Source organism: Chelonia mydas, chromosome 9 (assembly GCF_015237465.2).
Source record: "Chelonia mydas isolate rCheMyd1 chromosome 9, rCheMyd1.pri.v2, whole genome shotgun sequence".
NCBI lineage: Eukaryota > Metazoa > Chordata > Testudines > Cheloniidae > Chelonia > Chelonia mydas.
The window spans coordinates 65957844-65985277 of NC_057855.1; the positions used below are offsets into that span (position 1 = coordinate 65957844).

Below are 27434 nucleotides of genomic sequence, written 5' to 3' on the forward strand. Positions count from 1 at the left end.
TTGGGGCAGTGATCCTGGTATCTGGGTCTCTGGTATTGCTGTTTGTTGTTGCTCATGTGACCTATGGAATTGCTGGGTGTATGTGGGGTACTGTGGGCGCTGGTAAGGTTGATGTCTATATTGTCACCTTCTGGTTGTAGGGGTTTGAATCCCTAGGGACCGGAGAGTTACCCTTGAGTCCTTCATTGAATGAAGTACGTCATTCATCATGGAGGCAAAGAGTTTGTCGCCATCGAAGGGAAGATCTTCGATAGTATTCTGGACCTCTCGAGGAAAGGAAGAGGAGGAGAGCCATGAACCTCGGTGCATGACAACTTCTGTAGCAGTAGATCTTACTGCAGTATTGGCTGCAACGAGGTCCGCTTGAAGAGCGAAATGTGAGATGATTTGTCCCTCAGAACCTAGAGCCGTAAATTGTTGTTTCTTTTCTTCCGGAACGTCATCAATAAAGTCCACGAATTTGTTGTAATTTTTGTGGTCAAATTTTGCCAGAAAGGCAGTATGATTAGCAATGTGAAATTGTAACATAGAAGATGCGTATACTTTACGTCCGAGCAGATCTAATCGCTTCCTGTCCTTGTCAGATGGGGTGGAGTGGGGAAACTGATGCTCGTTCTTTTGGTTGACTGTGTCTACTGCCACCGAGTTTGGCACTGGTGAGTGAAAAGGAATTCAGACCCCTTGGAAGAAATGAAGTACTTGCGGTCCGCTCGCTTACAGGTAGGTAGGCTTGCAGTGGAAGTCTTCCAGATGGTCTTAGCAGGTTTCAAAAGGGCTGGGTTGATTGGTAATGCAATCCTAAAAGGAGAGGGCTGCAGGACGTCCGTTAACTGATGCTGCTGTTCAGGAGCCTTCTCCAAGCTAATTCTTAACTCACTGGCAACTCTTTTGAGAAGTTGTCCAAAGATGATGGGGGAAGAGGAAGTAGGGCTTCACCAGGCGTAACAACCGGGTCTGCTGGGTTCGAGGCAGGTCGTGACTGATCCTGCAGTTGTGACGGTGCTGCCTGGTCCCTTACATCAGTGGCAGGTTCGTCAGCTGGCGGTGGCGGGCAGGTGTCACTCCTGGCTGTGGTGACAGAGAGTGTGGTCTCAAGGATAAGATGCCCATGGAGCCCAATATTGCCACTGTGGTGGGAAGGGTATGGGTGGTGCCATCCAGGGGTTTACACACCACAGGGCAGGATCCTGAAAGTAGGACGAGGTAATTTTTCTATGACCTCTATTGATTGGGGTCTGAGGATGGGAGATTTGATATGGTGAAAACTCACCCTGAAGTCCAGCTTCCTCATCACTGGAGGAAGGCTGTCCGGACCCTGACTGAGCATTTGGAGAGAAGCAGGCATTAAACAGGGGTGACTGCAGGATTGGTGACACCAGCAGGTCCCTTGACTGTGTAAATTGGGGTGCTGGAGCTCCTCTGTGAGGTGAGGGCTGTGCGAGAGGAATCTGCTGTGAAGAAAGGTTCCTCTGCAACCGTGTCCTGAGCATTGCCAGTCAGCTCAGCGGAAGATGGGCTGGGAGAGCAGGAATAGCCTGCGGGGGAGGGAGGGGGTTGTGTGTGTCAGGCACGTCAACATGCGTCGGCACCGCTTCCGTCATGGTGCCGAACGATGCCACGAGAGAGGCAGGCAACTGGAAGCCTGAAGCCTCGGCACCGGAGCTTTGTGCTACAGCCGCAGCTCAGGCAGGTTTCATGTGGCGCCATAGGAGCCGACACGTCAAAAGTGCTCAGCCGGGGAAGCACAGGGAGGGAGGCTGTAGACCTGCCCGGAGAAGTCTTGCCCCACAAAGAACTCTTTGCAGGTGAGAGAGGGTGCCGGGTTTTTTTAAAATCTTTTTGTCTTTCTTTGAGGCAGGGTGGCTACGGAGTCGGCGACTGGGTGTGAAGCTGACCCTAAAGATTTCTGAAGGAGGAGCAGTTTTAATCTCAGCTCCCTGTCCTTACATGCCCTGGATTTAAGCTTGCTGCAGTGGGCACATTTTGGGGGGACGTGGGAGTCCACCAAACATTTTATACATTGTGAATGGCCATCTGTAATAGGGATGGCATCACTGCAGTTAGAGCAGTGCTTAAAGCCTGGGGAGCCAGGCATATCGGAAGCAGCCGCCACTGACAAGAACAAAGAAATTTTTATTTTTATTTCTTTTTTTGTTTTAGAGAGAAAAAGACAGGAAAAGTGGTATCTAAGTACTACTGGTAACAAACAAACTAACAGGGAAGGTATGTGAATGAAGGGAGAGAAAGTCTCTTACAAGTCTGCTGAGCTCTGTCTCAGGCCGTGGATGTCAGAGAAGGAACCAAGGAGACCGGTCACACATGCGTACTATTAAGGTACGCTCAGAGCAGGGGGGCAGGCTCTGCGCGTCTGCAACCGGTACGAGTACTGCTGTAAAAATCTCCAAACGAAGATACAGGGATATACCAACACCTGGAGTGGAGCACACACAGGGACACCTCTCAAAGAAGAATTAAAGATTAATCTTTAATTAAACATTACATCGTGTGATGAAACCTCCAGGAATATGTGCAAACAAAATTGGCAACCCCACCCAAAAAGGATGATTGCAAAAACAAGAAAAAATAATTCCTGAACATGACAGAAGAAAAACGCGACCGTTATGTACATATAGATACATAAAATAAAAATGGGCACCTGGCAAAGGAGGTTAGAGAAACAACTACTTAAGTGTAACCACAGGGCAATATTTAAGCACGAACAAATCAAAGCCTTTTTCTATTCAATAAAACAGACTAAGATTACTGCATTAATGTCCATAAATCAGGGTTGTATGTAATTTAAGATTTACAAAAGTACATATTAATATATGGGTCAACAATAAAGAAAAAGATGCCATTTTCTGAGGTAATGCTACTCAAAAATATTTCTCACATTTGCCTTTTGTTTTAACCTTTAAATACTGCATGCTGAGAGCTCAAGAATCTACGTCCTCTCCCCACTTCTCAAGATACGATTCATCTGGATATTGGAGCCATCAATCAAGTAGAGAAATTCACCGTAACTGTCCCCAAAGCATCTATTGCCATCCAAACCCTCACTAAACAAACTCCATCACTACTACTATTGAACTTACGTGGTTAGCATTAAACATTTTTGAACAAACTGACTGTCAGAACACAACACATTGTGTTTATAAACGTTTCATTTTTTAATGATTTTCTCCATAAAGGCCCCAATCCTGATGCCTTTGCCCATTAACAACTCCCATTGTCTATAGGATTTGGAATGGAGAGCAAACTTAAGATTTGCTTTTGCAAGTATCCTATTTATTTTGCAATACCATATCTTTTCCAGTGTATTTAAGTAAACACAAAGTTATACCTTTTTTTTTTTTTTTTTTTTTTTTTTTTAAGGTAATGGCCAGTAGCCCGGAAAATATATAAGTACATGCATGTAGACCTATTGATTACACATAACTGAAGCACTTTGCTAATATTAAATACTACAATTAGTGCATGATTCTATAGTTCTTGCATACTTCCACCTGCCATGTTAGCTACAGGATTGCTTCTGAAAGATACCTCCAACTGTCTGATCAGTAATACAATATTTAAAGTTTTAACCAACATATACATACATGCTCTCTCCCTACAGTGTATGTGTGCACGTGTGTACATACACACACAGTGGCATTACAAAGTGAATGTAAGGAGAATGAGCATTTCATAACAAACTCACATAAAAGTAGAAAAGGCTGTAAACAGAATTCTCAGATTTTTTCCCCTTTGCAGATCCACTATAAAAGTCAAGAGCTTTGCCTCAAGAGCCAAACAATTTTCAGTTGTAGCCACGATGGTCAGGTGCATTTATCGTTAACTGGAGATGTTACCATAACCATTCCGATCTTCATCAACACTCTGTGTTTCGCTCTGTCTCTAAGTGTCCTCTATAGGACTGTTATCCCAATACAGGAGAAAGGAATTGTGACACACATTACAACTGCATGCAGCACCTTTGGGAATCATATTGTATTTTACGTTTAACACACAAAAAAACCAAAAAGCAATATATTGACACGGACCAAACAATATGAGCAATAGAATATTTATCCACCTTTGTATCAAAACAGGTGATGTGTTTTGTTTGTGTGTTCCTGTCTCACTGGGGGAGAGGGGTCCTAAGAAATCTAGAATCACCAGGGGCTGATAAATGCAGATTTCCCAACACTGGTTATGCAAAAACACAGCCTTTTGAAGCTTCAGCCAGAGAAGAGGGCCATTGATTTGTGACAATCTGTTATAGGAGACCAGACCAAAAAAAAAAAAAAAAAATGCCTGGATTATCCCAAATGGGTCTTATTCTTGATCTGAAATCTGACAAGAATTAGTATCCAAGGTAGCAAACCCATTTGAAGGTTCTGAAAGACTGACACCTACCAGAGCCTGATGTTGGAGGTAGGGGTGACCAACTGTAAGCTTTTACTGTGCATTAGGGTCATTTATCACTTTTTAAATGTTTTCTCTGTAATACTTTTGCCCTAAGAATAAATGTGCTTGCTTCAGAAAACTTGTGAGATTACTGGTAAAAACCACTGACATTATCCTCAGAAAGCAAGCAAGCACAGGTGCTGGTTGTAAGGCATACTGTCTTGCTGTGGATATCACAACGTATGGTGGGGAGAGGGAGAACTGTACGCCTTTAAACCCATTCAGAAAGGAGTGAGTCAAGGATCCTTACAAAGAGACAAGCAACAGCTGAAGATCAGAGACCCGACTAGGCACTCCAGGGAAGGTTCACCGTCTGGTCTTCAACTATGTTCCTCTAACATCCTAGCATAGCCTTTTTTTTCCCCCCTAAGCGAATGGCAGTGATCAACAGATGACAGGGGTATGCACTGAAGTACAGACACTTCATTTGTTCACTTTGTAGTTTGTGGGTATGGTTTAATTATATTGCCAGAGGATGAGTCCCATTTCCAATGCCTCATTCCCACTGAAGAATAATCACTTGACAATGGAGATGACAGCTAAACCTTCCACTTTTTAAATATGTGACTTTAACAGTTGCCTACAAGAGGTAAAACTGATTGTCAGCTGTATCAGATAGTTTTATTGGATAATTACCAAAGGTTTTATAGGCTACTTACCAAGAGAGTGTGAAGTCTGCATTATCAATAACCACCAGACCAGGATAGCTAAACACCTTCCTTAGGCTTTATACAGTCTGCATTGACCAGTTGTGACAGTTGGAAAATTGATTATGGGCTAATACTTTTTACCAAAAGAATTAACAATAAAGGCCTTTAGTTCCTTCATCCACTTTCTTGCCATCTGTTGATAAGGGTAAGTCTTAAAGTAATCTTCAGTGGAGGAGTGTTGATTTATACTTATTTTGCTTTGTGAAGTTCTGTGGAAGTTTCTCAGATAATAGGTAAGGGTTATCTGGCTAGAAGAATCAGAAATCAGTTGTTCAAAATAAAAGCTCAGAAGTACACCATCTCTGCTGGCTGCTTTGGCCTCTCCATTTGAATCCTCCATCTCATCTCTCTCCAAGTAGCCTATAAGAGCAGTCCACACAAGGCATCTCTGCTTTATCCTGTCTTTCCAACTGCTGGGCCTTTGTTCTGTCTCTCAGAACCCCACCCCCACTTTACACACTCACACAGCTTTTACACTGCCCACATCTACTCATGCACTGCAGACTGGGGATGACAGAAGAAATCTACTCCTAAAATATTGCACCTCTCAGGTGTAGTGCGGTACTTCCAGTGGCAGAATCATTCGTCTCACTTCTGGTTTAAACCAATAGTAAACAGTTCACTCCTCCCGCTTCTCACTCTGTATGGAATTTGTCTACTCTGCAACTCAAATGTGCTAACTACCTGCATGCCAGTTCCCAGGTCTCTTCTTCTGTATATACTATTTTGTCTGACCCCAACCCCTCCTAGCTCCTTAATTCCTAGCATCTGTTCCTTCTTAGACAATCAAACTCATCTGTTATTTCACAGTGTAATAGGTTTTGTTAATGTGTTTTATTTAACTATTTTTTAACACTTTCATCTCTTAAAAGGGCAATGAAAGTTATAACAGGCAATGTTAATTCCTCCCTATTTGTTAAATCTAACTCAATCACAAAAAAATTCCTATAACGGAGCAACTCAACGCTCAATACTGTGCAAATCCAGAAGATTATAATAGACCCCACTGTAAAGATCAACAACATTTACGATAAAGGATTACTGTGCTTTCATAATAGTATTGTACACAAATGGTCAGATTTTAAGATCAACCTCTCTTTAAGACACAACAAACTACATACAGAAGTTTTAATAATATTCCATAAACTGAAATATGTCATTATCAGCTCCATGATTATACCAAGTAAGACTATGCAATAGTTGCCATCTGATTTTAAAAACAAAAAGAAAAGACAAACCATCTGTATTGTTCCTCTAAACATAGTATGCATATGTGTGCATACACACACACACACACACAATTTTCCCCTTATTCTTTGTAGGTATCTATCTATAACTGATTTGAAACAGTAGGCACTCTTTACATTAAATGGTAAAAATGTTCTTGCAAGGACAGTGGTGGAAGTCCCATGGGTTCAGTCATCTAGAAGTGTGCTAGACAAGTTATTATGAAGAAACGTACTTTAAGAAACAATTCTGCACTGTGAAGGACTCTAGAGCACCACATGGATTGTTTTTATCTCTAATTCCTAAGATTCCACAGTGCAGTTATAAAATATATCTGTCCGTCCAGTGGCCTTAAGATATTTTGTCCGATGTTTTTTAAAACTAGAATAGATACTGTACTTTGCACATTATATTTCTGCATTTGCAGTACGAATAAATATACAATAAGTCAAGTTTCAGAATTGTTTTAAATACTGCATAATTGCTCTGGCAGAACTAACTTGTCACTCATGTGCTTTTCAGTTTGCATTCAACAAAAATACATAGTGCAGACAGGAAAAAAATACATTTGACATCTTTAGGTAACATATTAAGTACAAAACTGCCAATTAAGTACTTCTTTATATGCAGAAATGTGTAAATTGCACTGAAAAACTCAAAGTAGTAACAGAATGAGATTTCCCGTTTAAAATGTTTAAGTATTCAAAGAAAACAATTTTGCTTTCTTGTAAAGAGAGAGATAAGAAAATGCTAAACTTTCCTGCAGTTTTCTAGGGGGAAAAAAAACAAACTAAGAGAAATCTAATTATAGTGTGAACAAAACCAATATGAGAGATTCAGGAAATTGGTATAAAACACAAATTAATGCTTTATGTAGTGCACAAAGCAGGCTTATTACTTAAGGAGGGACCAAATTATGAACTCCTTACTCACATCAGTGATCAATGTCAAAGGCACTACTTGAGAGTAACTGCTCACCAATTTGACTAAGGGGGACCACAGTCTTGCCCTAATATAACAGTTTCCCTCTCACCCCCTACCCCATATACATATACACACACACACACACACACACACACATATATATATTTGTTTTTATACCACCGCATACCACAAAGTTGTTTGGTACCAAAGCTGTAACGAGGCCCTCTAATACTTAGTTCTAAAGAGACTACACTACTCAAAGTCTATCTTTCCCCTCCCCTTCAACAAAAAGAGGTCTTAATCACGTGCTGGGAAGTTTTATTCATGGTGTTCCAACATCACCAACGCTACCACTCCAACACTTGTCCCCAGCTCTGCCAGATATGTGTTATATCAGGCATACCAAAAAGTGTAGCAATAATTAGAGGTATTGCAAGATGCAACAGTCTGGAAAGATATCCAGGAAGTTCTTACACACCTCAAATTTTGCAGGGTGGGAAGCTGTAAGTTCACAAGGTAGATAAAAAAACAGAATGAGGGGAAGAGAAGAACAGAGGGGAACAGATAAGTGGAAGAAGGGAGAGAAGATAAAAACAGAAAAGCATACAGACTAAAAGTGGAAGAAAATTGAGGAACAGATGTGAAATGATGACAGCAGGGACATGGTATGGGAATGGGCAGGTAGCGGAGAGTATTGGCGGTTGTTTCCTTCACTTTGACCCTAGAAGTAGAGCTCTCAAATGTAGTTGATGCAAGAGTTCAATAAACCCCCATTTTCTGAGGATTGGTTCAGAAAGCAGAGACATAGTTCCTTTGGAGGTGTGGGAATGTGTTTTTAATCTCACAAAATAGTCTTAAAAATATTAAAATTCAAGACCCCTCTATAAAGTACATGCACTATGTGTTTATTGATTAAAATTAGCATTTTCTCAGGGTGGGGGTTTCAATCCACCTATGAATTACAAACACAGGTCCCACTGATTTACAAGATTTATACTCCTAAACCATTTAGGCAATTTTGAAAATCCTACCTTAAATGTTTACTAGTATGTTTTATAACTATTTATATATACAGTATAGTTTTGGCCCAAACTTAAGAGGTGTTCTGGAGCTGGATACAAACACTGTGGCTTTGAATCATCTATAATATACAAAAATGTAATAATTAACATCTGCCATATAGAGTGAACACAGTAAGCAGCTGAGGTGAAAGAAGCATTGACTAAGAAAGCTCTGTTACAGATGGAATGATTCCTGCTGTACCTCACTCCACTGATTCAGAGCAGAACAAAAACAGAATCTGAACTTTCTGCAAGCCTAAAAATAACCCTCCTTCCCCCCTCTTCCCCCCTTCAATGAAATAGATTTTTACCATGGCAACGTCGCACAACCCTAAGTGTCTTCTTGTCATAGCAAAAAGTTAATATTTATTGCAACATGGTAAAGAGTAGTCCTTGGTTTATTGGTGCAAAATTGTCAAACCCACCAACATATTCAGAAGTTTCACCTTTAGTTATTCTAGTGCATTATCTTCTTTTCTCTAGTTGTTGCTTCTTTCTCTATCATATTTGTATATCCACAGAACAGTTAATACTTAAGCAATCATGAACACTCCAGTGCATAGATCAAAACAGCTACTATTGCTTGCCAGTCTTGCTACAGTACATGCATTCTAATGCTGGTCTCCTTTATTTAAACAAAATTAAGTTCTGTGCTCTCTGCCAAGGGTTGTTTACAAATCATTGCTTTCTTCAATAACACCACACATTGCAATATAACATCCAGAAAGATAATGTATTTTTAAGGATTTGTAATTACCATAAAGACATTAGCTTTGTAGCTACGACCAGACAGGTTTAACACATGCTCTTCTGGGTTTACTTCTAAATCTGTCATCAAAAATGCTTTTCCGGATTCTCCATGACTGGGACTGACTCTAGTTCAACAAAATGTAATTTATAGTAGGAAGATGTCTTCCTCTTGGAGGCCTTTTCTTGCAGTTTTTCTAAATCTTCGTATTACTGTTGAACAAAAGTCCAACAACTGATAAGTACTACACTTGAATATTAATTTATGTTAAGAATGTATACTTAAGAATGCATAGGAGGAGGTTACTCACCCTCTGCAGTAACTGACGTTGTTCGAGATGAGTGTCCCTGTGGGTGCTCCACTCCTGGTGTTGGTGCGTCCTTGCGCCTTCGCTTGGATATTTTTACAGCAGTACTCGTACCAGTCGTGCACGCACAGAGCTTGCCCCCCCACTCTGAGCATACCTTAATAGTACGCGTATGCGACTGGTCTCCTCAGTTCCTTCTCTACAATGAAGGCTACCCCAACTCCGAAGTAGAGGGGAGAAGGGTGGGTAGTGGAGCACCCACAGGGATACTCGCCTCCAAGACCATCAGTTACTGCACAGGGTGAGTAACCTCCTCCTCTTCTTCGAGAGCTGTCCCTGTGGGTGCTCCACTCCAGGTGACTTAAAAGGGGTGTATCTCGAAGAGGTAGGGACTTCCGATTGGGTGGAAATGCAGTAGATAAAACAGCTCTGCCTAATCATGTATCTGAGAGGGGGCCCTGAGAAAGGGCATAGAGCTTAACAAAAGTGTGTTCAGAAGACCAAGTGGCTGCTTTACAGATGTCAGTCAGGGGAACTTTGCGTAGAAAAGCCACGGAGGTAGCCATTAATCTAGTGGAGTGAGTTCTGATGTCTGCTGGAGGCATAACTTTCCGTATATGGTAACGGAATCGGATACAGTCAGAAATCCATTTTGAAAGTCTCTGGGTCAAAATAGGTGTCCCTCTGGATTACTCCGTAATGGAGACAAAAAGTCTAGAAGAGTTCCTAAAGGGCTTGGTTCTATCCAAATACAAGGACAAAGTCCTGCGTACATCTAACGTATGCATTGTGGATTCAAAAGAGTTTGCATGTGGTTTAGGAAAGAAGGTCAGCAGCTTCAAAGTGAGCTGTAGCTCACGAAAGCTTATGCTCAAATAAATTGGTTAGTCTCTAAGGTGCCACAAGTACTCCTTTTCTTAATTCACTGGCCACTCTTTTGAAAAGGTCTTGAAATTTTGAAGTCATCTAAAGATGATGGGGGGAGGAGGAAGCACGGCTTTGTCAGGCATAACTGGGTCTGCTGGGTTAGAGACAGGTCGTGCCTGATTCTGCACTTGTGATGGTGCTGTCTGGTGACTGGCATCAGTGGCAGGTTTGTGAGCTTGTGGTGCCAGGCTGGTGTTGGGCTTGGCTGAGGTGGCATAGCGAGTGTGGTCTCGAGGACAGGATGTCCACAGGGCCCAATATTGCCACTGTGGTGGGAAGGGCATAGGTGGTGCCATCCACAGGTTTACACACCATGGGGCAGGATCCTGAGAGTAGGAAGAGGTGCTGTTTCTATGACCTGTATTAATTGGGGTCTGAGGATGAGAGACTTCATATGGTGAAAAATGCTCCTGGAAACCAGCTTCCTCCTCACTGGAGGAAGGCTGTTCAGACCCTGGCTGAGCATTTGGCGAGAAGTAGACATTCAGTAAGGGTGACTGCAGAATGGGTGACAAAAGCAGGTCATTTGACTGCGTAAATTGGGGTGCTGAAGCTCCTCTGTGAGGCGAGGGCTGTGTGAGAGGAATCTGCTGCAACGAAAAGTTCCTCTGCACCGGTGTCTTTAAAGTTGTTTCACTGACGGCCAGCTCAGCGGGTGTCGGTGCCGGTGCAGCGGTGATAGCCTGCGGGGGGGGAGGGGGGGGGGAGGAGGCGGCACCACATCTGCATGTGTCGGCACCACTTCCACCACGGTGCCGAAAGGTGCCAACTGAGAGGCAGGCAACTGGAAGCCTGAAGCCTCGGCACTGGAGCTTCGCACTACCCCCGCAGCCGCAGGCAGGTTTCGCGCGGCGCCAGAGGAGCCTGGTATGTCAAAAGTGCTCAGCCGGTGGAGTGCTGGGAGGGAGGTGGTAGACCTGCCGGAAGAAGCCTTCTCCCGCGAAGTTTGCTTTGCGGGTGACAGAAGGTGATTTTTTTTTTTTTGAAGTTTTCTTCGTCTTCTTAGAGGCGGTGGGCTGTGGTGTGGAGCAGAGCCGGAATCAGCGCCTGGGTCTGAAGCTGACCGTAAGGATTTTTGCAACAGGAGCAGCTTTAGCCTCAACTCCCTGTCCTTTCGTGCTCTAAACTTAAGTTTGCTGCAGTGGGCACATTTTGGGGGGATGTGGGACTCCCCCAAACATTTTATGCATTTTGAATGGCCATCAGATAGAAGGATGGCATCCTTACAATTACAGCAGTGCTTAAAGCCTGGGGAGCCAGGCATGTCCGAAGTGGGTGCACTGACAGGAACTAAGAGAATTTTTGAGAGAGAAACTAACACCCACTACTGGTAACACTAATAACTAACACTAGTGGTAACAAAGTAACTATCTAAAAGGGTAAGAGTAACAAGGGAGAAAAAGTTTTCTAACGAGTCTTCTGAGTTCCGTCTCAGGCCGGGGACGGTAGAGAAGGAACTGAGACCGGTCGTGCACGAGTACTATGAAGGTACACTCGGGGAGGGGGGGGGGGGCAAGCTCTGCATGTGCGCAACCTGTACAAGTACTACTGTAAAAATCTCCAAGCGAAGGCACAGGGACACACCAACACCTAGAGTGGAGCACCCACATGGACAGCTCTCGAAAAAGAATGATGTTTTATTGGAAGATTTGTCTATTAAATACGATACCCAGTCATTATCCAGCATTAAGCTAAATGTTCTTTTATATATCTGTATGTTATGTCCTACTGAGAGTTATGCATTTGTCCATACAGTCACAAAAATTTTGGCCCATCACATGTAAGTACTTTACAAAAACACAAACTGCATTGTTCTATATTTACAGCTGTTTAACAGACTGACAGACAAATCTAAAGTTGTTTTTTTTTAGTCTTTATTCAATATAGAGACATGAAGTCCCACTTAACTAAGTTATCCAACTTCCTCAGCAGACTTACAGGGAAATCAGTTAACTTTCCCTAAATCATATCCATTTAGGTAATACATCACAGATTCTTATCCATGATTTAACCTGCTCCTATTTAATATTCTAACCTCTAAATGTACGGTTTCTTCATGCTGAATGTTTAAATTTAAGATCCATACTATTACTTCGAATATTTACACACACACACAACATCGATGATTTTTTTCCAATAAAATCAAGTGGTAAGACTAGTGGAATATATGCAAAACATTTATGGAAGAAAGTTCTGAGAACCCATCCTTCAGAAACCTGCAGGTGGGATCTAAGAAACTTTGTACAGACATATACATTTCAATTATGTAATTACTTCATGAAATTCAACAAGTCACAGAGTTTTATACCTGCATAACTTCAGTGACGATAAACCTGATTTTCACTTGTGTCAACTTAAAGAAACCAAGCTCTTAACGTTTGTTTATCATTCTGTATAAACCTTCCATCTAACTCGGTTGAACACATACCACAATTTACTACACATAACACATGCCACAATTTTTAAAAAAAAGTGTAATGACTCCAATTCTTAATCCCTACAAGATTGCCACTGTTTGCAATGTCTCTTGTTCTACTGCATATCATCAAACCGTGGACCAAAAGGAAAAGCTCCATTGCTTGCCAATATCTGAAAAGAATATTTGTGTAATCAATAGACAATAAGACATGCCAGAGACATTCACTATCAAATTAACTATCTGTAGGAACTCAGATAGAAAGAGGGAAACTTTTCTGGCAAAAATCCTGTAGTCCAATAAAAACCTAACTGAAAATGGTGCTACAATTGAGCCCACATACACATAACCATTTTGGAACACACCTTAAAATAATATTGTAGTTTAAATATAAAACCTACAGTTTTAAGGTCTAGAAACCTATGGCAAAGATTACACATACACAGTTGGAAATAGCGGAAATATACAGCTGAAGCAATCCAAACCACTGTACTTCTATCTTCTACATCTCTTCTCTTCATGACTTAACACACTTGCCAGACTATTTTTCCAAACCACAAATGAGAGTTAGGTTCTCAAACAACAATGATTTTCAATAGAAATTGGACACCTAACTCCCCTTTGTAAGTCTGGTAAATTTTCCACATAGTTAAAGAAATATGCTGAATAAATTTTAAAACATTTTATTTTTTCTAAGGCTATTAACTTCAGACTCTCTTACCACGTGTGGAGGCTTATCTAGTAAGTGATGGCTTGAATTACTGTCCAACCATTAAGACATTAATAACTTTTAAACATAGTCTACATTTTCAACTTAATATGCTTGCCTGGTTCCTCCTGCTTTCCTACACTTCCCACTTGCTTTTGTATTTGTGTCCATTGCCTTTTGTCAGATCTGAAGACTGACCCACTGGCAACATCTCTATATTGGGGAAAAATATAGTATAAAAACTAGGTGGAAAGGTCACACTGTTAGATTCTTTCTAAATTCCATTCACAAAAGGCCAAAGTCTCTCCAGATGAGAGCTCTTAGAGAATAAAAAAACCCTGTTTTCTACGTGACTAATTATATACACAAAATGTTCTTTATCTTGTCAGCTTTCCCATACTTTGAGAATCATAAAATCAGGCATAGATTAGACTGAGAAAATGAATTCACGAGACCATAGAATACTAAACCAGCTGGGTTAATCTGATCTCAAATTCTCTATGGAAAGAGGCTTTGTGGTGAACCAAGTAAAGCTTACAGCTAGACCATAAACCATATTTTTCTTCTTTGTCTGTTCCAATGTTGAAATTATTTATTGCCACCTATGATATATGGGGACTCATCAACATTTGTTCTTTTCTTGCAAACCTGAGACTCGTCACCTCCTGTCAGTGGTTTTACCAAAAAAGGAAGGTTTCTTTACATCTTTTTTCTTGTTTAGGACAATCTATGTCTACATCTACTGCATATTTATGTAATGCAGACACAGTTCATGTAACTGTTTTTATTTTGGTATAATCCATAAACCAAAAAAGGAAATAAAATGCACTTAAAGCACAGTCGCTATATGGCCACCTTTCAAATGACGGGAACTAAAACAGAAGTCCAGTTAAACCAAGAGTCAAAATGTATCCCTTCATATGAAAATGGGAATATCCGCATTTGTACTAAAAATAAACTCTCCCCAGTGTAGCCTTCGTAGTGACTAATAAAACAATTAATCAGTATGATGCAAACAAACTTTGTGGGACCAGTACCCTATTCAGGAAGCTGGTAACAGCCAAAACTTTAATTCACTGCCCATCTCTCAGCAGGTGGATGCTTCCCCCTAGCTGGAACAAGGGGCTTTGTCCCCTCCCACCCTTCCCCTTCTCCATTCATTACACTGATAGCTCTTTATAGGAAGTAGCTCACCCATGTCAGTTTTTATATACACACACACATTGAACAGATTCGCTAGCAAATGGGCCTCTTTCTCAGTATTTTATAGCTTCCCCCCCAAATCCAGAGTGAAAATTCCATTATTTTAAAGAGAAATTTTCCAAAGGGAAGAAATCAAACTTACTGTGAGTATTGCCTGGTTATCTTTCTTTCCTCAACATTTATTTTAATAACGTGTGTTTGTGCGTGTGTAAGTAAATCTAATAGCCAAAAGGCAATCATATTAATAAAGCATTGTTCTATAGAAAATATATTACACTATAAACTGAGATTTATAATTAAATCTTGATGTGTGATGTTATCATATCTAAACAAAAGTAAATAGGCTCTGAGAAAACAAATGTGAAAAAAGCATATTCATTTCTGTATTTATTTATTTTAAAGCTGGTGAAAGTTGTCAGTTTTCCAGCTTGCAGTGCTTAAAAAATTAATAATGGAAGAAATGTGTTTCTTACATTGGCTGCAAATTATCACAGCCTACTTCTAATCTAACCCTGCAACAGAGCTCATGCAAATGCCACGTACAGATTGTGACTCATACCATTGATGATCTGCCATTTTAAAAAAAACGGTGTTTTTAAAAAACTAACTATATGGAACAGGTATAAAGTTTAAAACTTACTCATTACATAATATGTGCACTCTACCCAACTGAAAAAAAGCCTAACAGTTTCCTCCAATGAAACTCGGAAAGTGAAAGATGGTCAAGTTCCTTGTAAAGAGAAAGCAAAGATTCCCCTGGAGTTCTCAAAGGAGGAAAGTACCAGCAAGCTCAAGGAATCCAAGCAAATCATAGTGACATACGATATTTCACATATTTAAGTTGCTTTCTATGGAATTGCTGGCTTCTGTATTTCACATATTTAAGTTGCTTTCTATGGAATTGCTGGCTTCTGTATTCCTCTGGATGGCATGAAACAAAACTGAAGGCCACGTAATACTGGCCAATAGAATAACTTGTGATTACTGATTACAGATATTAGTTTACCTGTGTTCTGCTTTTCCATAACAATAAAAACAAGAAATAGGGAGAAAAAACAAAGTCAGATGAAACTAATAAATTCAAATGTAACATCAAAGGACAAGTGAGGTATTTCATTTGTGAAACATTCTTCTAATAGTACAGTGAATTATTGAATGTCTTAGGAATAAGAAGATTCTATTAACTGGAATAAAATAACATTTAAAATGAAGGTCAAGCATCACACACACTGAACAAATCAAATACATCCAACACATACCCATTTTGCTTAGGAATTGTAGGGGTCTTGAATTGTAATTAACTACATTTCAACATGAGACAAATATTAGCTGGTAACCTTAAAACACGAACTTGCCTGGACTGTTGTAATAAGGTTGATAAACTAAATTTTACATTTAAAGCTAGGAATCATATTTAATGCGTTTTTATAAAAGAAAAAGTCACCAGCTGACATTGTTCAATTTCTTAGATCACTTTGGAGCCATTACAACAGAAATGCAAATGTATTATACACAATGAAGTGGGAAAAAACAACTGGCCCACAGGTTGCCAAAATCAAAATGAAGACAAAGGACACAGTGGGCGTGAAGACTGAAGTATCCTGTAAACTCTGAGAGAAGCTGCCTCAGAAGAGGTCTTAGATGCACCATGAGGGCAAAGCAGCATAGTTTGTGTCATGAACCACTATGGATAAAGAGTAGTTCTGTTACAAACAAGCACTGGGGGTGGGGAGGAGGGAGAGGGAAGTAAAATCCACTAATATTGTATCGTGTTTATAATCCCTCCATGTGAACCGATACAGTATCAGTGAAATTTAGGTACAAATTGAATAGGAGACTTTCATTGTTATCTACCAGAAACTGGATTCTTAGCAAACAACGTGTAGCCATTATTACTGTTAATAACTTGCAATAAAACAAAGTTACCTAGGGAACAAAACAAAATTATGAAGTTAAAATACTGCAAAAAGTCATTTCTCAAACATAAATATCTCATTTTTAAAAGGAAGTAAATGAGACTTAGAGTTAATACTAAGAATCAAGTATCTAAGGATTACTAAAGTACAAGTAAAAGTTTCAGTCAAAAAATATCTTAAGGAATCAAAAAGTTACTAAAAACAACACAATTCAACGATATTTTACAAGGAAAAATACTTTTTGTCTGACTACTGTATGATTTTTTTTACCCAATGTAAATTAGAATGGCCAAGATGTAAAGTGCTGAAAAAAGGAGTCTACAATGGAAATGGCACAATGACCCTTATCTCTAGCATCACTATCTGTTGTTTCTGTAATAACTAACAGACATCCATAGGGCACTCTATCATGGAAAACTCATCTTCACTTCCATTAATTTTCTTTCAGTTAAGCACATGCTAGTTTGGTGTATCACATAGCGAAAATGTACTGCTCTCAATTAATATTCTACGGTGAAAGTAATACTTTTAGCTATGAATTAATGACACCTTTGGCATAATGAACATTTTTGGTTTAGCCATCTCTTGGGTTTTTATTCCAATGATTGTGTATGGTAACTAGTTTAATTTTTGACATCAACCAATAACAAAGGACATTTGATATATTCTGCAACCACCACCAAAGTAAACACCTTATTACAACCTAGATTATTACATAGAACAGTTTATTACTTTCTTTCCAAATCTACCAAAGAGAAAATTAGTTTTAAAATAATTTAAATGGAAATAGCAGTCCTAAAAAAAGAAAAAAAAAAGTTTAGTATGGAACAGTCCAACTAAAAAGAAGCAATTATACCTCAGATATAGTAACTGGAAAGTAGCTGCAACCGTAATTAGCTATGCTTCAACAGTTATTTAATTCAGTAGAATACAATTTACAACATTAGTCAATTTACATGTACTATGTCAGCATCGGAGAGATTTATGTTGACAGCTATTCATAAACATATTACCTGAACTCTAAGAATTACCTTTCTGTATCTACATTGTGCAGGAATACTATGCATGCATAGTCTTCCTCACATATTAAGGACAAGTCGTTTCCTGCTTAAAGCATGAATTTCCGACTAGATGAAAATTCTACTGAAAAGTGAAAGCCGTATTTGATTTAAAAAACTTCAGTCTTCTCTCTCTCTCTTTAAAACTGCTATTACTACATGATAGTATTTCCCAGCAGATTGTTTTTATTTTATCTGAAGTTGGCAAAATCTTTGTGCTGAATCCTTTGAGTCTACCTCTAGTGAAAGATGTCAGATCAGTGTTGTGTGGCAAAACTTTTATTTGAGAGGTAGATGACAGAAAGGCTATCACCAAAACATATGAAGTTGCTATAAAAGTCTTCCGTGAGATTAATGTTAACCCTTTTAATTTTTGTACAGGTTATTTATTCCCTTTATTCCAAAGGAGTCAATTTACATAAATAAGCAAGGTCCAGTACAGGAGAAAAGATTTTAACTAAAAAAATATATGGTAAAAGATTAACAACTTCATATCTAGACACACTGGGTGTCTAAATTAGCATAACACACAAAAGAAAAAAACAAGATGTTTGCCAAACTTTAAAAAAAAATCAAGTCTAAATTATTCCTGTTTTAATTTGGTTTTTTGGGGGGAGGGTGGAGGTGGTGAGGGAGGGTTCAGAACTGAAAGCTTTTAACTTTAAAACAATCTGATAAAGTCATACTTTGGGATTATCAAGACTTTGGCAAATAAACAGTTCTCAAGACTTGAGGTTGCTTGTTTATATTTATATCCCCAGTTTGCACTGTAAGTCACTAGAACAAGAACACCTACCGGAAGAATGCCCGAAGTATTAACTAAGGACCCTCTCCTTACCATAAAGCAGCCTCCATATCTGCATGCACACTGAAGCCCTGCAGGCCTACTTGCCTGCGCAATTATGAAGGCTGCTCTCTGTTTCAAGGAAGTACTTCACCCTTGGTATCGACCCTGGTTTAAATAATATGAGTTTGCTTAAGAACAAGCTTGAACCAGTCATCCTAAAACGAGGACAAGATGGAAGAGGAAATCTTCCTTGATTGACATTCAATCAGGCAGGGAAATATTTTAAAGGGGCAGCATTGACCAAAGACATTACTGGGGGGGGGGGGGGGGGGGGGGGTTGACAGTTCCATTACAGCTATAGTATAAAAACACCTACATCAAATCCTTCCCCACATTATTTTCCTCCAAAAGCTCAAGAGTCACCTATGATCTGGGGGAAATTTGACAACCATGATGGTGGCAAACAATAAGGTGGAAAGAAAAGCAATTTACTTACACACACACACACAACACTTTGATTGTTGACGTCTAATCTGATGAATTTAAGGCTGGTCAAAATTAGTTTCTCTTATCCTCTCATTAGGGTCGCCACAAGAGTAGGACACACCGTCAAAAACAACAGCTTCCTCACAAGCTCAGACAGGCAGCAGTTGACTTGGTAGATAGCAACCTCAGTTGCATGAGCACCACACCCCTTAAACCACTCTGCATCTCCCTGTCATGCAAAAGTTGTATCCTTTTCTTCTGCATCATGACACCCCTCCTTTTAATAAGAGCCACAATGTGTTGCCTGGCATGTCCTAGGGTATACACAGTTTCTGCTACATCGCTCCCCAAAATCAATTACAGTGTTTTCGCATATGTAAGCAAAATGCCACACATTCCAATGCATGTTAAAGCATTCAACTGCTGCAGCCAAAGCATGCAACAGCTAGCATAGTTTCATGCACAAGCCAACTGTCAGCCAAAGACTGCAGAGAAGACCAAACAAACTTAATTGGTTACAAGTATTACATCCTCTACTTATGTGTGTGTGATGGTGAGGAGGAAGCAGAACTGCAAAAAAGTGAAAAAAATCAGAACAGTGCTCAGGAAACTAGCCATGGAACACTTGGTAACAGTAACAGGAGTCCTGTGCCCAATTCCCCATGTTCCAAATTTACTGCAATGTACATTATGTACTTAGTTAAACCAGGTTAATCCGTACTTCATCCATCTGCATGACTGTGCATATACAAGATTTAAGTGCTAACCAGTTTTAAAACATGTATTTATCAGTGATTTAATAATCTGCCATTTTTGCCCTGTTTTAAAATCCACATAAAACTGGATCTTGCAAAGTGATTCAGATTAGCTATGTCTTGCATGTACTTACTATGGACATAACCAAATTCAATTACATTAAAACCATAGCTTTTGAAGGTTTCTTTGTGCCTGCAGTTTTGCAGTCACACAATCTTAGTTAAATATAGGATGGTTACAGATTGAAGCATAAGGAACCCATCTGTAATCACAAACATATTTTTCAGTACACCCAAAGACGACTGATGTATGTTCCCTTTTTACACTGGAACTATTTAATATTTCTGCTGATTTCTCTCTAAAACAGAGTCAGAGTTTAAAGGCAGAAGGGACCACCCAGATCATCTAGCCCAGTGGTTCTCCACCTTTCCAGACTATTGTACCCCATTCAGGAGTCTGATTTGTCCTGTGTACCCCAAATTTCACCTCACTTAAAAATTACTTGCATACAAAATCAGACATAAAAGTGTCACAGCACACTAGGACTGAAAAATTGCTTACTTTCTCATTTTTACCATAGAATTATAAAATAAATCAATTGGAATATAAATAGTGTACTTACATTTCACTGTGCTACTTGGGCCTGTTTGTCACTTCTGAGCCTTGTCTGAAGCCCGAGCCCCAGGCGACATGTAACTTAGCTTTCCGAGGCCCCTGATGGCATGGGACCTGAGCAATTGCCCTGCTTGCCACCCCCAAATGCTGGTCCTCCACTTGTGATCCCGGGGCTGCAACCACTAGGTTGAGAAACAATGATCTAGATGATTTGAGTATCCCCTTAAAGACCTCTGCATACCCCCAGGTCTACACATATCCCTGGCCTGACCTCCAATGTATCACAGGTCAGCAGTATCACCCAGCACTGGCACAATAAACCTGACAACTGAAATTGAACCAAAGTATTAGGAATTATTTCGGGAAAATTCTATGGCCTATACTACAGAGTCCTTTCTGGCCTTGAAATCTATGACTGGCAGGGAACTGGTTACATATGATATACCCAGATGATAACAGCCATGCTTTTATTCCTCCCACCCCTATAGGCCTTTGTAGATAACATTCTGGAGTGATCTCTGAGCCCAATCAACTATGCAATACATTTGTTTTACCTAAATCTTTGGGGCACCTGGAGCTTGTGAGAAACCTCTAGTAAGTATCAGAGCAGGTTTAGCTCTGTTCTAATGTATATGATTTTGTAACTTCCTCCAAGGAGTGGTTACACTGATTAAGGATCAGCATAAGACAGGAAATCTCCAGCAATATCCCTTCCTTCAGCCTTTGGGCACACAGACCCTTTATCATAAATGGGGTAATATTGAGTTGGCTACATTGGCTGAGTACCAGCTGGGGATTCTCACATGGTGGTGCACTCTCAGTTGTATGTTTAGAGCAGCATTGCACAGAATCTCTGCACTTATAAAATAATAAAAGTTGTTATAGTTTAACCTTACCTTGCAAAGAAAGCTGATGTTAAACCCCAGCGATTGGGCATTTCTTGAGCCTGAATTCATGTAGTTTCCAACCAACAACACTAGCTCTAACCACCTATTAAAGCTCTCACTCTTCTTCAACTCCTCACAGGCTAGCGTTACTGCCATCATGCCAGGTCTGATGTTGTTTACATGTTCCTCAAACATAAGCTTGAAAAGGATGCCATTGAGGCGAGGCCGTAACATTTTCACTGAGCTCATCTGCAAGATAAAGAATGCTAAGTGAGAATACAGACAAACAGAACAAAAAGCTTTTCATCCAATGTACCTCAATTTTATAAACAATATTGTCTCTTTCCAACATAAAGTCATACAGTACAACTGCATTCTCATTGTTTCAAGTAATGTGTATCTCCAAATATAAGAGCTTTTCCCAGAACAATGTCAATTTCAGTTTAACCAATTGCAACAACCTATTTAATATTAATAAAACATTTTCTAGAATTGGAGAGTTTTATTTAGGTAAATTGCAAAAATCACTGGCAACCAGCATTGTGCATTCTGCCAAAATACTTCCTCAAGGTGAAGTAGATGAAAACCAGATACATGGAATGCTAAAAACTACAGATTAAATAAGATTCTCACTGTCACTAACATTCTGTCACTGACGTCACAGTTCCAGAGAAATTACCTATTATTATGGTGCTTAACATTCTAAAACTACCTCTTACTTTTGCACTTGTTACATTTTAAAATAACATTAGAAAATTATCTTACATTTTATAACAGAGATGAAATATTGTATATAAAAAGTTTCAAATCCCTTTTAAAATGTTCATGTTAAGCAATTACGTTATAATAAAGTCATATGAGCTCACTTTTATGTACTGCATACATTTTAAAGCACTGCATACAGATTTCTCTTCAACAGTGCTTCTTGTGTTATCAGGTTTGGTTTTACACTGTATATGTCCAATAGCTATTTATATAGTGCTCATTAGTTCTATTTCCTGTGATAAAAATAACTCCAACACTGTACATAAAACCAGCATTTAGCCACTTAAACACAATGTGCAGCAAACACTGAGAAAGAGTCTGCAGCTAGTAAATTCCCATTAGATTCAGATAATTTTGCATGCCAATTGAACATAAATATTGCCATACTTTCATCAGACCAGTGGTTAGCTTAGTAAAGTATCCTGTCCTTGACCTCAGTACCAAATGGTTCAGAAAAATATGCAAGAATCACCCAGCAAAGGGTGATTATGGAATAACGTGCAATAAGAAAAGTTCTTGCTAACCTCCCAACATTCACATGTTGGCTTATGCCCAGAAGCGTAACTCTTCTAAAAAGCTATTTAAAAAAAAAAAAAATCCTCACTATAACTACTCTGGATATTCTTGTTAGCCACATAAATGTCCAATACAGGATTAAAAAAAAGTAATCTCTTGGCTTCAATCTTGGGGCAAAGAATTCCAAATGTGAATGTAAAATTCCTTTAATATTTTTTTTTAATTAATACTTGGTTGGGTTACTCTTAAGTTGCCTCTTCAGACGAAAATTAATTTCTCCCTCTTTCTTCCTGCAGCAATAATGTGACTAATAACTGAACATGAAGTTCTGCAAAATGTTCATCAATCCCCATAAGACTCTACTGAAACTGTCTGCCCTGGTCAGTCAGGCACAGTCATATAATCTTGTCTTACCTAGACTAAATCTCAAACGTCTAAAATGTATGCCAACAGAGGTTAAAAAAAAGTAAATTAATCATGGAGGAAGACGAACAGTGATGGAACAGCAGCTCATTTGTAAATGATTTTTGTATTAGCTGAAGGAGAGCTATATCCATCACATTCACAGGTTTGTGTGTGGTTTTTTTTTTTCCTGATCGCTTCTCTCAGTTGAGGTCTCAGTTGCACAAGCTGGCCTTCTCCCTGGAGCCAAGATCTGAGATCTTGTGAACATATGAGGTGGTTTTTTTTGTTTGTTTGTTGTTTTGATTGGGATTTTTTGTTTGTTTTTAATAAACTGAGATCTAAAATGGATTACTTGTCATTTCTCCTAATAACTGTAGGCAATACTACCTTGAGCTGTGGTCTTAATAGTTGTTACTAACTATGCATGACAATTTGGGCCTCACTAATACTATCGAAGAGTGACTACCAAGAATAATTTCGCCCCAGAATCTAATAGGTACTACTCTTCTTGCTGGGACCTTTCAAACTTACCCCCACCACAGAATGCTCCAGAAAGAGCTATATAATCAATGTATCACAGCAAATGATGATGAAAATTGGCAGAGGAAGGGGCGGAGCTTTCTGCTTGAGTCTATGATGAACTATATAACTCCCTCTGAACTGGCCTCAGATTATGTTGCCTACTCTCCTGAGGAGAGTTACACAAAATTCTGGTACTTTGAGACCCTTGAAGCAAGAGCAAAGATTTGTGCAAAAAGACTTCAGAGAAATATCCAGCCAGGACACAGACTAGCTCCATTCTTTCTATTCCCTTAACTACTTGGATACAAGTGGTACACAATTAAACATTTGGATTTCAGTCTGTTGTCCTTTTGATGCATTTCTTTAAAAAAACAGTTAACTAAGATACCACCATCTTTACACTTTGGATATTTCTCAATAGCTACAGTTGTTCACGTTGCAAAGCAATCATTCATAATACCTCCAAACACTGCAGCTAGTCTGGAAGGAATCAGTCATGCACTACACCTTCAGGAATATACTCGTTAGTGATTCAATAACGTAATCCCCCCGATCAATTTTGCTAGATTTATGGCTTACTGCCAAAAAATGTCCTTGCCTTTCTTATCTATCACAAATAATCTAACACTTTCTCTTACCTTCCAAATGGACTATTAAAACATTAGTGTAAATTGTGATGATTAAAATAGCAACACATAAAAAAGTTGTTTTAAATAACTTTATTGACTGATTGAGAGAGTTACTGCAAATCTTTTTAGAGATCTTAATACGTGAGACATATTAGAGCAGCAGTGCCCAAACTTTTCAGGGTTGTGCCCCCCCCCTTATGCCCGTCTGTGCCCCCCTTCCATCTCCTCCCCGAGCCAGGGCCAGGAGCGGGACTGCAACTGAGGGGGGACACGGCCGGGAGTGAGGGGGCAAAGGCTGGAAGCAGAGCAGCCAAGTGCGGCTACACTACCACCCCAGGCCAGGAACGGAACTGCAGCCAGCAGCAAAGGCTGGGGGATGGTACAGGGCCAGGAGAAGAGATACACTGAGGCTGGGGACAGGGCCAAGTGCAGGGCCAGAAGCTGGGGATGCAGCTGGGGGAGGGACCGGAGCAGAGCTGGGGGCATTGAGAGGCTGGGTGGCACTCCATCCCTGCCCACATGGGACTGGCCCAAGCCCCCCCTGCCCTCCCCTTATGTCTCCACACCCCCTAGAGAGGAGTGCTATACAGTTTGGGGACCTCTGCATTAGAGACATTTACATATGGAATTGATTGTCACAAAATTGAGGCCAAGAGCTTTTTTGACATTTATATGGCTAACAAGAATATCCAGAGTAGTAATAGTAAGGATTTAAAAAAAAAAAAGTTATTAGAAGAGTTATGCTTCTGAGAGTAATCCAACAAGCATCTGCTGAGAGGCCAGCAAGAACTTTAGGTAATTTATAATTGGCAGAATTTAATTAATATATTATAATTCCTAATGTTAAGTTCTCAATGACATTGTAATGCCAACAGACCCCGGTCCTCAGCGGGCAGGATCGAACCTGGGACCTCTGGAGCTTAGAGCATGAGCCTCTACTGCATGAGCTAAAAGCCACTTTAGCTAAGGCTGCAGAGCAGACTCACTAATGACTCTCTAAGTGGTCTCAATGTCACTAGATGAGGCAGAACACCACACCCAGAAGGTATAAGGGTTACAACATTGCTACCACTAATGTATGTTAGTTATAGTAGGATCCAAATCCTTGCTGTGGAATAGTCCGTAGAAGAAGTCATCATCCTCATAAAACTCAAAGTTTAAACCTGTGACTTTCCACTACATTCTTCCACCTGAAAGGAAGGTTTGGTTGCTACTTAAAGTGGATATGGAAAGCCTGGATCTTGGGTCATTGACACAGAAAGCCTCTGAACTATTCCTCCCACTCTCTCTTATACCTGTGTGATACCTCTGAGCCTACCTAACCAGGAGTTACCTCAGATCCTCTTTAGACCTGATGAGTCATCCCTCAGTTACCTGGTAGCCTGAGTCTGACAACACAGCTACAACAATACTGCATAAGGCTGATGAGCTATCCCTGAGCCAGAGAACTTGATGAGTCATCGGAAGGAATTACCAGCAGGTCTTGTGATGGGCTCCATACCATGCAACTAAGGTCCAGCTAATCCACAGGCAAGGACCCACCCATATGATCCATTGGTAGGTATATAGGTGCCTAAGGGAAGCAGTCTCTCTAGACTGCTCAATATCACTAGCTGGCCTTGTTTAGAAGGTATGTATTATTTGGTGTAGAAGAATAATAGCATACAAAGATAAAATGATTAAAAGCTACAGATCACAAAACAGCACTACAGTGATTTGAGTTTGATTGAAATGAGCAACATTTGTCAAGAATGATTCATCGCAGCATTTTAGCTGACTTGAATTCTTTGTTTTTATAATTCATTCCATAAAATAGTGTTGGACCATTGATCATGATATTGTATTACGCTGTGGATTTATTTGTTATGAGGTCGTTGTCTATCAAAATACCATCAAAAGAGTCATTTCTTTAGTTGATCTATACTATATTTAAAATATGTCATGATGGCTTTAGTGAGAGCAGTTACAAAAGGGTTATTTCCCCACAGAGTTAGGGATGCTTTTGCTTATGTATTATGTTCTTTACATTTCACTATTTATAACAGGGGTGGGCAAACTTTTTGGCCCAGGGGCCACATCTGGGTGGGGAAATTGCTTGCAGGGCCATGAATGTAGGGCTGGGGCAAGGAGTAGGGGTGCAGGAGGGAGTGTGGTGTGCAGGAAGGGGCTCCTGGCAAGGGGATGCAGGGTGTATGAGGGGCCTCAGGGAAGGGGGTTGGATTCCGGAGGGGGTGCACAGTGCGGGAGGGTGCTCAGGGCAGTGATGCAGGGAGTGTGAAGTATGGGAGGGGGCTCAAGGCAGGGTGTTGGGGTGCAGGCATGGGGCTCAGGGCAGGGAGTTGGAGGGCGGGGAGCAGGAGGGGTTCGGGCTCTGGCCCAGCACCACTTATCTGGAGCAGCTCCGGAGAGGGAGTGGCTCCCTACCTGCCCTGGCCCCGCGCGGCGCCGCTCCGGGAAGTGGCCAGCACCATGTCCCTGCGGCCCATGGCGGTGAGGGGGCAGAGGGCTCCGCGCGCTGTCCTTGCCTGTGGGTACCTCCCCTGAAGCTATCATTGGCCGTGATTTCCAGTTCCCGAGCAATGGGAGTTTCGGGGGAGGTACCTAGAGTCAAGCCTCCCCCAAAGCTCCCATTGGCCACGGTTCCCCATTCCCGGCCAATGGGAGCTTCGCGGGAGGTAGCCACAGGCAAGGGCAGTGCGTGGAGCCCTCTGGCCCCTCCCCTCCCCCTCCCCCTCCACGCCCACCCTGCCAGGGACGTGGTGCTGGCCACTTCCGGAAGCGGCGCGGGGCTGGCAATCCTGCGGGCCGGATCCAAAGCCCTGAGGGGCCAAATCTGGCCCGTGGGCCGTAGTTTGCCCGCCTCTCACTTATAAGAATGGCAAAGAGCATTTCTTCCAAATCTCTCTCATTCTGTCACCATACACACACACACACACACACACCACTAGAGATGAATATGGTAGGTGAGTAAGAGGACTTCTGGCAGATCCTGGAACTTTTTTCCCCAGGAGTAAAAATTATTAGGTCAGACATGTTGCAATGCAGGGTGTGGCGGGCAACTGTGAAGCCTCTCAGATGGAGGAGACTGGTTAGTATGTAAAAGGGAGGTGGACATATTTAATAGGCAGCAGAGGGGCATCAGCAATTTCTCATGTGGACACAGCACCAGAACTATTCAGGTATGATAATTTGTCAGACTTGGAGCTGTCATGTTTTTGGCAGACATCAAAGATGGCATTAGTAGGTGTCTGGGACCACTGCTAGATATTAGGAGGGAGAAGGGGGCGGGGAGCCAGCCCAGCTAATTACTGACAGCTCCTTGTGGTGAATGTCCAGGTATTTCATAGGGAAGGGATATGGTGACCATATAAAATGGATTGGTAAAGGATTTAAAGGAGGCATTCCTTACAG

The 27434-nt window shown here is 40.7% G+C and overlaps 1 protein-coding gene across 10 annotated transcripts in view; it reads right to left on the bottom strand.

Moving 5' to 3' along the window:
- DIAPH2 (diaphanous related formin 2) overlaps nucleotides 1-27434 on the bottom strand; it is an 811416-nt gene that overhangs the window by 413929 nt on the left and 370053 nt on the right. For 9 of the 10 annotated variants that reach the window (XM_037908252.2, XM_037908255.2, XM_043522784.1 and 6 more), the window contains one exon: nucleotides 21196-21435. In XM_037908252.2, coding sequence (XP_037764180.1) covers nucleotides 21196-21435 — 240 coding nt within the window. Of the gene's footprint in view, nucleotides 1-20312; nucleotides 20482-21195; nucleotides 21436-27434 lie in introns of those variants that run through there. The other variant, XM_043522786.1, reaches the window with a different exon arrangement.